At 40.4% G+C, this 12,614-nt stretch overlaps 2 protein-coding genes across 6 annotated transcripts in view; one reads left to right on the top strand and one right to left on the bottom strand.

Moving 5' to 3' along the window:
• The window catches only part of ATL1 (atlastin GTPase 1), a 65,371-nt gene extending 58,633 nt beyond the window's left edge, over nt 1-6,738 (bottom strand). For 3 of the 5 annotated variants that reach the window (XR_012073595.1, XM_015235583.3, XM_072963040.1), the window contains exon 1: nt 6,555-6,738. The gene's annotated coding sequence lies outside the window, so the exon portion shown is untranslated. Of the gene's footprint in view, nt 1-2,755; nt 2,903-2,949; nt 3,007-6,554 lie in introns of those variants that run through there. The other 2 variants (XM_072963038.1, XM_072963039.1) reach the window with 2 other exon arrangements.
• Nucleotides 6,739-6,841: 103 nt separating this feature from the next.
• The window catches only part of MAP4K5 (mitogen-activated protein kinase kinase kinase kinase 5), a 113,264-nt gene continuing 107,491 nt past the window's right edge, over nt 6,842-12,614 (top strand). The window contains exons 1-2 of the mRNA XM_072963043.1: nt 6,842-7,032; nt 7,240-7,456. Of these exons, the coding sequence (XP_072819144.1) occupies nt 7,349-7,456 (108 nt within the window). The 5' untranslated portion in view covers nt 6,842-7,032; nt 7,240-7,348. The remainder of the gene's footprint in view (nt 7,033-7,239; nt 7,457-12,614) is intronic.

Genomic DNA, 12,614 nt, shown 5'->3' with positions numbered 1-12,614 from the left:
CAGCCTGGAGGTAAGACAGTGACAGTGCCGTCCCAGTCACGTGAAGGCAAGCTGCTTCCGATTATTTCCTTTGATGGAAATTAGAAAAAAAAGTTATATTCTAGGTTTCAAGTCAATAGTTACATTCTAGGCACCAAGAGCTGTGTTGATTTTCTCCAGTAAAGATTCCACATGTGAACTACAGCTGTAATTGACATCAACATCTGATTAAATTTTTAATAGTCCATAGACATTCTCCAAAACTAATTTCGCTAGTGAGTGAGCCAAGCAGATGAGTTAAAATGGAAAAACGTCTTTCATTTTTAATGATGGCATTAATATCTGTAGTTCCCCCACTGATAAAGTTTAATTTTGATTTTCTACTTTGGCACAGGAGAGGGGCCAGCTAGGGAGGTTTCACATGGCCTTTCCAGTCATTAACTTTTACTACACATAAATGTATGTAAGGGATTCTCCTACTGCATAGAGCTATTCCCATGTACATTTTGGGACTAGAAAAATAACCCCACATAGGTCTTCAGGTCCACTGTACCCACTATTAAATGGACCTGAACCAAGACTACATTTGATTTTATTGCTTCCTTTTTTAAAAAAATTTTTTTAATTGAAGTATAATTGATTTCAATATTAGTTCCAGGTATACATCATACTGATTCAGTTTTACATATTATACTCCATTAAAAGTTATTACAAGATAATTACTGTAATACCCTGTGCTATATAATACATCCTTGTGGCTTATCTATTTGATATGTAGTAGTTTGTATCTCTTAATCCCACAATCTAATTTGCCCCTCCCTCCTTCCCTCTAGGGCAACCATTAGTTTGTTTTCTATAACTATGAGTCTGTTTCTGTCTGCATATACATTTAGTTGTATCATTTTTCAGATTCCACATATAAGTAATATCACATAATATTTGTCTTTCTCTGCCTGACATACCTCACTAAGCATAATATTCCCTAGGTCCATCCACATTGCTGCAAATGGCAGAATTTCATTCTTTTTTTTTGGCTGAGTAATATTCTATTGTATATACATGTGTGATTGATATATACATATATATATATATATATATATATATATATATATATACATATATACACCACAACTTCTTTATCCGTTCATCTGTTGATAGGCACTTCGGTTGCTCCATGTCTTGGCTATTGTAAATCATGCTGTTATGAACATTGGGGTGCATGTATCTTTTTGAATTAAATGTTTTCATTTTTCCCAGATTTATACCCAGGAGTGGAATTGTTGGATCATATAGCAGTTCTATTTTTAGTTTTTTGAGGAAGCTCCATATTGTCTTCCATAGCAACTGCAACAATTTACATTCCCACCAACATTGTACAAGGGTGCCCTTTTCTCCACTTTCTCTCCAACATTTGTTATTTGTAGACTTTCTGATGATAGCCATTCTGACAGGTGTGAGGTGATTATCTCATTGTTGTTTTGATGTGCATTTCTCTAATAATTAGTGATGTTGAGCATCTTTTTGTGTGCCTGTTAGCTATCTGTATGTCTTCATTGGAAAAATGTCTATTCAGTTCTTCTGCCCTTTGTGATTGGGTTGTTTGGTTTTTTGGTATTAAGTTGTATAAGCTGCTCATATACTCTTGACTTTAAGTCTCTACTCTAATCATTGGAATTTTGGTCACATTTTGAGACTGCAGGGATTAATATTCAGGGCTAAAACTTATTAACCTTTAGAAGATGTGGGAATTTCCCATTCCTCAGTTTGTAATCCCCTGGGAAAAGATCACAAGTGCCTCTAAGAATTGCCTCAGGGAAGATTCACTGTTTATACCTGGCTGCACTGCAGAATCCTTCCTCAAAGAAACCTGGTATTGCTCTTAATTAAGGGACTCTAGGTCTGTTAACTGGCTTTAGTCTAGGAATTGGGTAATAGGTCTGGAATCTCCATTATAGTGACTTGAGTTAGATTTCTGCTCATCAGACCTAGAATTCTTCTGCTTACATGTGTCACACAGCACTTAAGTAGGCTGTGGGTTTCATTCATTCCTAGAGACTTGGTGATCATAAGCCACCAGCAAATATCCTTGCAGTCAAACACCCTGATTATCACTTCTTCCTGAGGGTTATTAGGGCAACTGTGCTGAACATAACTTTGACAGTTAAGAATCTCCCACCTGGCCTCTATTCCCTACTCTCTACTGAGGAGATCAATATTCCCATTGAAATCATGGATCCCAATTTCATTGTGGCAACTCCATCACCACCTCTAACCAACCGAGGACAGCCACCAAAGAATTTTTCAAGGATATCTATGGACTTTACTCAATGAGTTGATAAGGGTCAATTTTAAGGGCCCTTCTAGGGACTGTATGGATACAGCATGACTAAGCACGATGCACATAATAGAGCAGGTCCAAAATTCCCATCTCCCTAAGACTTCATATTCCTTCTACAGTATGCCAGGGAAGTTCCAGTATCTCAGCGTACAGACCAACTACTCACAACAACAAATAAAATCTGAATCACAGGTAAGTATTTGGTAACATCCTGTAACTCCTTCAGTACATAAGCTCTCTCTTCCAAGAACAAGTCTTGTCCTTCTCCATCAGGGCTATGTTGAAATCTAACTCTTGTTCAAAGTTCTCAGCCTCATTCATATCTGCCCAAATGCCCCTAATTTCACATCACAGATCCCAATCCTTCCCCACCAGTGCTCTGAGCATAAGAAGTCTAGTTCACACATTTAAATGCCATTGTAACTCTGAAGCCTTTACCACCAGGGCTTGATCCTCAACCGCATCTGCCCTGCAGCTTCAAGAGAAATAAGGTTTCTTCAAAGCTGTCAAAGAAGCTTCCTGATTTTCTATTCATGCCTTAAGTTTGGAACTCAAGGCTCTCTTTGTCTTTTTTCCCCATATATTCTCACAGAAGCAATCAGAGCAAATAACACAATTTTAGTAATCCTCACTGTCAAAGCAGCCAAGTGCTAGTGCTCCATCAGCCCTCCACCTCATGCCACCGTTGATGATTATTTAATTGTGATGTCACTCCATACTATGGAACACCATTGTTTCATCGTCCATGGCAAGTAGTTTATACAGATAATCAACAGATATATGGGGCCACTGATTATAATTAGCATTTTACTGAAGAATTTTGCAAGGGTTTCTTTCCTGAGTCTACTTCCAATTTCTATAACTATCAACTGGGGTTCTGGCAAGAAAGATACAGCATGAAAAGAGAATCTAATGAAAGGATGAGTTGTGAAACACGTGCACAGGGTTAAAGGGACCAACAAGGAATGTAAAGCATTCTGAGACTGGCTACAATAGGAAGCCACTATCATTCTTGCCCTAACGGGGCAAGGAGAAAGACAACGTATTAGAATCCTGGAAGAGCTAGATAGCTTAGGATGCAGTGCCAGGCATTGCAGCTTCTTCTGCACATTAGGGCTTCCCAGAACACTAGTCTGTATGAAGTGCAAGCAAACTTTAGGAACCCCTTCTGAACGTTACACTTATTATGTTGCGAGGTAATCGATAAGGCACAATGTAAGATTATATCTTTTCTTAGCTATTGAATTTGTACACCGGACCTGTTTGTGAGCTGAAAACAGGAAGCCTGCTATTAATTCTGACATAAACCTTAAAACCACCCTGAGGATCAAGGTTACATATCAGATAATCAATTCAATCTGGATTAAAAAAGAGGTGTGCACTACCTTCCTCAACTCTTCTTTTTAAAAACTCCCATCATAATGACCTGATAACTGATTCTGAATGAGATACATGTTCTATTGCTCTCCAGAACAAAATAGAATTATCCTGTACTTTGAAAACACAGTTTTGGCCTCAACAGACACCTGATTCTTACTAGCAACAGAAAGAATACTTCAAAATTAACTATTTGAAAATCCAAATTGTAATTGTGGCCAATGCCTTCCAACATTTAATTGATTTATACTTACCAAACCTTTGGAGTGGTAAACTCAATCACATAAAGTTACATTTTGCAACTAATTTATGTTGGAAGATTCATCAGGAGATTATACTGCTTAAAGCTATACATTCTATACTAAAGTTATTGTCCTGATACTCTATTTTGTCACACTGAGGGGTTTTAATTAGCCATTCTGTCTTGGATAGTAAATTGTGAAACTCACCTATGTAGAGGTTAAAATTTTTTATGTCCCCCAATTTTTAAAAATTCAGTCTTAGCTAAATTGAAACCAGAGGCCTCAGATTATAACTAGCATTTTAGTAAAGAAGTTTGAAAGAAGGGGAAAACACTATAAAGCATAGAGTGAACCATATAGATAAAAGTAAAGCATTATGTAGATAAAAGTAACGCATGGAAGATATTTACATGTCAGATATTATAAGACACAAAGAATATATGACAATCAGGTTGAGATGAAGAGCCTATCAAGCCATATTTATTCTTATTCAATACCCTGGCATTATAAATTTGGGCAGTTTTTAAGAAACTCTTCTGTTACCTATAATTTTTATTGTGTAACCTTCAACCTTGAAATCATGTGCTTAATAGTTTAGAAGGTTAAATTAAATTCACACACTGGATGTTTATTTTATAGAAACTAAATTTGAATTTTATACTAATCATGTAATATTTAACTCACAAGCTATGACTTCACCGACCTTGTTAAAATTAACTTAACAAGTTATTTAAAAATTCTAAAGATTCTTTTAGAGTTAGCATAAAGCAGATGTTTTTTCTTTGCATCAATTGTGGTAAAGGAAAATAATGATTATGGCAGACACATTCTTAACCACCACATAGAATCTGGACATTTTCCATGCTATCCACCCCTGGGTTGATGGTCAAAGCATATGGATCTGCCACTACTGGCAACATAAAATGTCTGCACTCCATGGTCTTGTTGAAGCCTATGACCTCAAACATTTTATTGCCTAATTAACATCAAACATTGTATTTCAAGAATAACATGTTTGAAGAATTATCAGAAAGATTTTATCCTTGTTTGAAGATAGGAATTAGGAGTTTCTACTCTATGAAGGCTCATGAGGTAAGTTTTTCTAAAGTCTCAATATCAGGAAAAGATGTGCCTCTCTCGAGCAGTAAGTTCATTGTGATCTCAAAACCACGATAAAACCTTCTGCTTTGGGCAATTCTGATATCCTATTTTTCCTCTCTTTAACATCATATCTATTTCCTCACTTACTAATTTTTTATCTTATAGTGTAGTATACATTATCTGTATGCTGCCTCAAATTCTCTGAGGAATAATGCAAGTATAAATAAGTAAGAACAAATAAATTTCAGACTAGAAAAGGGGCCAATGTTTATAGGGTCAAAGGGAAAAAAAAGAATCTATGACAGTGAGCAAGTACTAGGATACCAATAGAACATTTGAAAAGATTTTGAGTCATTGAAGCCAAAAGTATTTGCCCACCAAAACAAGTGCCAAGAAGCTTTGAAAGAAGGAACTGTTCTTCAACAATTTTTTCAATGCAGCAAACACATAGGCTTTGTCCATAGAGCATGTAAGTCTGAGCTTACTTATCTTCCCTAAATAAGTGCCCTTTGTGCATGGAGCACAAGAAAATACACATATTCCCTGTCCTGTTAAGGTGTGAATTTAATTTCTACAATATACAACTAGTTACAACGATCAACAAGGAGCATATTGCCCAAAAATGGAATTGAGTGATCACACAAAAATGGAATGGAATGGAATTGGATGATCACAGCCACAAGCCAACATACGCAACTTGCCTTTTGTGATTTCTCAGTCACTAAAAGCATTGGCCAAGTGTTAGCTGGCTTTTTTGTTCAAAACCTTCCCTGCACTCTAGAAATAACTTTGCCAGTCTACATAAATCTGGCAACCTTATTTCTACCTTCAGAATAAGACTGGAATTGAAACTACAAAACAGCTTGTGAAATATCAGCCAAATTACTTCCCTAAACTCCTGTTCCATATTCTGTGCACTGTGAAGTATTTTAAAACCTTTTATATCTGATAACCCTCTTTATAATCCTGTAACATGCTTTGTAAACACTTTCTTGGGCAAAACCTTACCCTCTTCAATCTGCAGATAAGGATATGGAGATGTTGCCAAATAGGATGTCTTGCCCCAGATCACATACTGAGGAAGTGGCAGAGCCAGAACCAGGTTGTGGTCCCTGACTTTGTTTCAGCTTCTGTAGAACTCCTGACTCAATTAAAGGAGCAATATGAGCGCTGAGACACCTAGTGTGCCCCTACAGGGATAAAGGCCATCGAGACTTCCTAGGAATTCAGACTTACAGAAACATCTTGCGGAAACTCAGTATCAGACAGGTTGCGCAGGTGTGCAGTGCAGCCTCAAACTGGTACCACTGGGAATGGTTTGCAAAACAGGAAGGTGCAGTAGGGTGTGCCGCGGCTTAGTTAACCTGGCACTTCCCCACCTCCTTCCCTGGCGCCCCACTGCCAGGTTACTTCTGGCCCAGAGCCCTCAACGTGCCTTTTCTGAACTGAGAAGGCTGCGTTCCCACCGCTCTCGTGCCCACCCTTCTCCCTCTCTACCCGTCACCCTCCAAGTTTACCTGACACAGCTGGGGGCGGTTTAGCGGAGGCGCATCGGCCCTCGAATGCCCGGGGGGAGGAGTAGGGGGCGTCCCTAAGCCCTGAGAATAGGGAGTTGGGCCTGGGTACCCCCCCCGGAAAGGGCGCGCCGGGCCCGGGGGCGCAGCGGCCCGGCCGGGAGAGTGTCGTGTCCCGAGCAGGCCTCAGGGCGGCACTCTGGTCCCGCGGCCGGAGCGCTCGGGCGGGCCGCTGGGCGCCGACCCACGCTGGCCGGGAACGTGTCTCCCGGTGACGCAGCCCCGGGTGGGGAACGTGGTGCGGCGGCGGCGGCGACGGTACGCGCCTCCGCCGCCCGCGAGAGGACGTGCGGTGCAGCGGGAGGAGGCGGCGGCGGCGCCAGACCCCGAGTGGCCGGCGGGCGCCGGGAAGTAGGAGGCGCCGGCGAGGAAGTAGGTCCCGGGCGCGGCGCTCAACAAAGAGTGGGGCCGCCCCCCTCAGGTACCGAGCCGGCCCCAGGGCCCTGGCGGGCGGGCAGAGCGGGCCGGGCAGTTCGCGGGCGGCCGGGGAGGGGGAAGGGCCGCGGCCGGAACGCCGCGGCGGGGCGTCCGGGACCCTTCCAGGCCCGCCGGTCCGCGGTCCCCGGTGTGGCGGAAAGGACGGGGCTGGGCCGTTCGTGGTTGTAGCCTCTGCTCGTCCCTCGTGCAGGCGGAGCTGCAGGCAGAGGCTCCATGTTGGGAAGCGGCGCCGCTGGTCCTCGTTAGCGGGAATCGGGGCGCCGCGGCCAGAGGCGGCGGGGGCCGGGCCTTGAGCGAAGATGGAGGCCCCTCTGCGGCCTGCCGCGGACATCCTGAGGCGGAACCCGCAGCAGGACTACGAGCTCGTTCAGAGGGTCGGCAGCGGCACCTACGGGGACGTCTATAAGGTGAGGCCGGCTGGGCTCTTTTCCTGCGGCCGCTGGTTCCCGGGAATTGGGCCACTTTCTGGGGAAGCACGAGGAGGGGGAGGATGCTTTTATTGTTGCATCTTGGAGATGCAGCTGCCGGGTCCCGTTTATTCTCCTGTATTCATGGCTTGTTGTAGTCGCGACTAACAAGCAAAACTATGCACACCTTTGCAAACCACTTTTGGGTGTGTGTGTGTGTGTGTGTAAGGCTTTTTAAAGCTTATTTATGGTATGTAGTGTGTGTGTGTGTAAGGCTTTTTAAAGCTTATTTATGGTATGTAGTTTGTGTGTGTATGTGTGGTATAAAGGCTTTTTAAAGCTTATTTATGGTATCCAAGAGAGTTCGAATCTGCTTATGGAGTTGTGCTTGAGGTTGTTCTTGTCTTGGCGTGGAAAAAATGCTTCCTGGAAGCAAGAAATATCGACATTCCAACACTGCATAAAAAAAGTTTTTGATGGATAAGCCTGGTTTAAAAAGTCCTGTGAAATCCAGCCTCTCAGTTTTAACCGTGAGCAGTCCAATACTGGGTCACAGTGAAGTGTACACAAACATCCTATGTAGAACGATGCTTTTCCTGGCAGAAGTTTCATCGTTTGTATCTGGTTGATGATTTCTTTTTCTACTTTAACAATTTCTCTCCCTGGGATTCATAACATCCCAAGACCAAGAGTAGTTAAGAGCTGCTGTCTTTTTAATTGTGCTCTTTTGCTTTATTTGAGACAAACGGGAAGAGGGGATGAATTACTATTAATTTGAAATTTAAAAGGCATCATAGAGAAGCAAACCCAGTTCCCTAAAGTCCACTGAGTTCTTGAAGGATCAAGAGGAAAGAGATTGTTTCAGATTGCCTTATGCTTTTTGTTCTCTGTTCCAAAAAGAGAGCATTAATGCAATTCATATGGGTGTATTAAGGGAATTTCCTTTGATTTTGAAACAGCTTTGTTTATTGGATTTAATCATGTTATGTATCCCATTATTCCAAACAGCACTTTTGCATATACCTGAAATGGCCTTGTGTCACACGAGTATTTAACCAGTAGACTCCTTTGGGGAATGTTGTTTTGCACAGGTTGGTAATATGGAAGGAAAACATCCCTTCTTCCTAACTTCTCTGTTTTTGCTTAATATCCTCCCTATTAATAGTAACAGTTCAAGGTTGTGTTATGACAGCTCTAGCACTGTTTGATTCTATTGAGATGGATGGTAATGGGTAGGCTTTTTATTCTTTAAACAGGCTTTTGAATCTTCGGTACTAGGCACTATTCTAGTATGGGATGTTGAATTGTAAGGAAAGTTCCAGCTTTTGCCCTGTGAATACCTTTTAATTCAAAGTAGATAATTATAGAATCCTCTTTTTTTATAGACTTAGACGTAGTTAACTCTTAATTGTTTATCCATGGATAAGCCATTTTGTGGAATGCTCTTTAAAAAGCTGGAATTCCTATTTGCTTTCTCAGTCCCACTTTATAGTCATCTTTGTCTTATGATTCACTACGTATTAGATCAGTCCAGCTCAGTTCATGTTAATAGTACAATAATCTGAATTCCAGTTCTTATATATTTTCTCTTCTCCCTATTACAAGAAAAAGTGTTTTCCCCACAAAAATCTCAAGACCTCCACCTTTTTTCTTTATAAGTATCACAAACAAAGGGAATATCTGGAGCAGGACTTTATCCTTGCCAGGGAAAGCAAGCAAAGGATTATATTAAAGGGGCAGCTAACACTTACCTTTTGTGCTGGTGCCTCTCTGCCCTATCTCTCTCTTCCACAGCTCCTAAACAGAGGATGGAAGGCTGATTATTTATCATACACCACCTTTACCCTTCATGATCCCCTTCCCTCATGTTCATGCTTCCTCTCATTTATGTGTATACCATTCCACACCAAGCCAGCCTCTGATTCTTAAACATCCTCAAAACCGTGGTTCCTTGTCTTTTGTTTCCCTTTGTTCTTATTACCTAGAATCACCTCCCACCTTCGTTTCCAACTGTTACTATCCTACCTGTCCAGGAAAGCCTTACTGAAATACTCCTCTGGGAGGCCCCAGCCCCTCCCCCTGTTCTCTCCAACCACCTTGATTACTCTTCCCCTTCTAGCCCCACTGGCCTTCTTGCTTTTCCTAGAACATAATCTGCATCTTCCTACCTTTGGGCCTTTGATATGGCTGTTCCTTCTGCTCAGAATGTTTTCCCTCAGACAGCCACGTGGCTTGCTCCCTTCCCTCCTTGCTTGTTGTGTCCTCTCAAATCTTTTTTTCCTACTTCTTTTTTCTTAGCACTTACCACCATCTAATGTAATGTTTTACTTATTTTTGTCTCATTTATTGTCTATCTCAATCCACTAACATACTCCCTGAGGGCAGGAATTTTATCTGTTTTGTTCAGTGCTCTAACTCTAATAGTACCTTAGAATTATGCCTGGCACAGAATAAGTACTTCCTGAAAATTTGATCATGAATGAATGAATGAATGAATGAATATCAGTAATGTCCCCTAGTTCTCCAGGCATATGCTTTTGATATCCCAACACTAAGCTTTTAATACTCTATGTTCTTGTAATGCCTATTATGATATCATGCATATGTATGTTTCCTATAAATGTCAATTATTGTTCTCTAGGAAAAATATTTCTGGAAAACTATATCATAGCATATCCATTTTCAGCACACTAAGTCCCACAGAATTTTGTCAGTTTATATTTGCTCCTTAATATGCCTAAAAACATGTAACATTCAGATTGTAGTGTTGAAGAGCACTTAATTTTGTTTTTTATCACTGTGTTTTGGATGAGCTGAAAATCTTAGAAAGTTTTAGAAGAATTTCAATCTGTGATGTAAACTAGCAAAATAATTACAGTGAAGAATAATGAACGTAAATTAATTCCTGCTCTAGTCAGATATTATCTCTACTTTTCTTTTTTAATCTTATGGAGCCAGAGCTTTAAAAATACCACAACTTTGAGATATTTTGTGAATTTATTTTTATGTTCTTCAAAAACACAGTTCCCCTCTGAAGCTCCTGTCTTTTCTGAGAATTCCCAAGAAAGGAGAGCTCAATCTTAAACTGGCTATTTCTTGGTTGAAAGAAGAATACTATACAGATTCTTTTAGATAAATGGGGTAAATCACAGGGTGAGAGCAGGAAACAGTGGAGGGGAAAGAAACACGAAGGAGAAAAGAAACATGGTGGAAAGTAGATGAAGAATTAAATTTCAGCTGAGCAAATTTTATTTATAATTACCATTAATTTTTAGATCTGCTAACAGGAAAAGGAAGTCTGGAGATCTAATGTCTCTACTACCTCTGTCCATAGTATTCTAGACTGTTGTCGTGTCACGATGCAGTTCACAGCAGCACAAGCCACTTAGGCAGTCTTCATCCAAATATTTGTGTAAAATTGTTCCCAGGCTACATTCCAGAGAAGTTTTAGTAATCTTTTTCAGTCTTTGTGGGATATAAATTTAGAGTGGGCAATCTCATGTATTTTTTTGTAACCTGTATTGCTTTTTCTGATTGATTATAAAAATGTGACATGTTCAGCTCCAGGAGGACAAGAAGAGCTGTCTCCTTTTCATCACAGTACAATAGCAGACAGATAGGTGCTCAATATATATTTGTTGAATGATATTGTAGAAAATTATCCAGAGATAAATACTGTTAATAATTTAATATGGTTTATTTCAGGCATTTTTCCTAAATGTTTTTAAACCAGTATGTTTTTAAACATGGCTTTTATAAAACTGAGATCATGATGTAGCTCTTTTTCCTATTTGATTGGAATGGCAGCATTTTCCCTGGTCTTTAAATAGTCTTCAAAAATACCATTATTAAAGGATCCATTGAACAAACTGTAATTTAGTTAATCATTCTAAGTTTCGTATTTGTTGTTTCCAATTTTTTTTTTCAGTTTTAAATAATGTTATAATTTGTATAGAAACCTTTGTCACATTGTCTTATCACTTCTGTGGATTCTCTGGGTGCTGGACGAACTGGGTCCACTGTATTGAATCCCTCTTTTATCTATGCCTTACTTTTCTGTCCTCCAAGCCAGAAGTCACAATTCTGGACTGGCTTTAGATACTATAAAGTTTACCCCAGGAACCCATAGTATAGAGTCAAAGCTTGATACATCACACTTATGTAAACATCATTTACTCAGGAAATACTTATTGAGTGCCAACTGTATGATAGGGTATGGGGACGCAAACACAAGAAAGAGAAAGTACACTATCAACAAGAAACGTATAATTCAGTCAGGAAAACAGGCATGTAAACAGTCATAATTTGCTAAGTGCTGGAATAGAAGTGAAGTGGAAGAAATGCCCAACTCTGTTTTTTGTGGGAACAGGGAAAGGGAGAGGAGGAGAGAGAACTATGATGTGAACCAGGAAAAATTAGAAGAGGAGGGGACATTTAATGAGATTTTAAAAGAACACGGGGTGATTTCCAGGTGGACAAGATGGGAAAGATATTGCAGGCTGTAGGAATAGTTGTGTGCAAACATCTGGTGGCTTGAGAAACTATGAGTCTTGAGGGATCTGCATCTGCTTTCTAAGTTTGATGTGACTAAACCTGGTAGAGATTCCAAAGATGGAGGACACAAGCTTCATTTTGGCAGAAAAGGACCAAATAATGGACCTTGTAGGTCATATCAAAGAATTTGGACTTCTTCCTGTAAACTGAAAAAACACTTTAAGAAGGAATCTCTCATGGTAGAGAGGATGGATTAGATGTAGTTTCTGAAAGTATAGAGATCAGATACTGAATAATCCAGATGAGAGTTTATGTAAGCCTAAATTTAGGCACTGATGTTAGAGGTGAAAGGAGGTGAAGGATTTGAGTCATGTTTAGAAGATGATCATAATTACTTGGTGATCAGTGAGGGAAAAACAGGTTGTCAGTGGCATTTAGAATTTCTGGCGTGGGTGACTACATTGGTGCCATCAACAGATTAGGAAATACCAAGTTTATGGTGTCCAGATCTTGTGTTTGGTTTTGGAAGTATGATAGTGCATAGGTGGTTATGTCTAACAGATGGTAGGAGATACAGCTTTGGCCTTGAGAGAGCTGGTCTGGGGATACAGGTTGGGGACTCATCACTTTATGGGGTGATACCTGTGAACTATGGATGAGGTCA

Source organism: Vicugna pacos, chromosome 6 (assembly GCF_048564905.1).
Source record: "Vicugna pacos chromosome 6, VicPac4, whole genome shotgun sequence".
Classification (NCBI taxonomy): Eukaryota; Metazoa; Chordata; class Mammalia; order Artiodactyla; family Camelidae; genus Vicugna; species Vicugna pacos.
The sequence above is the reverse complement of the archived record's forward strand: the minus strand, read 5'-3'. Positions and strand labels throughout refer to the sequence as shown.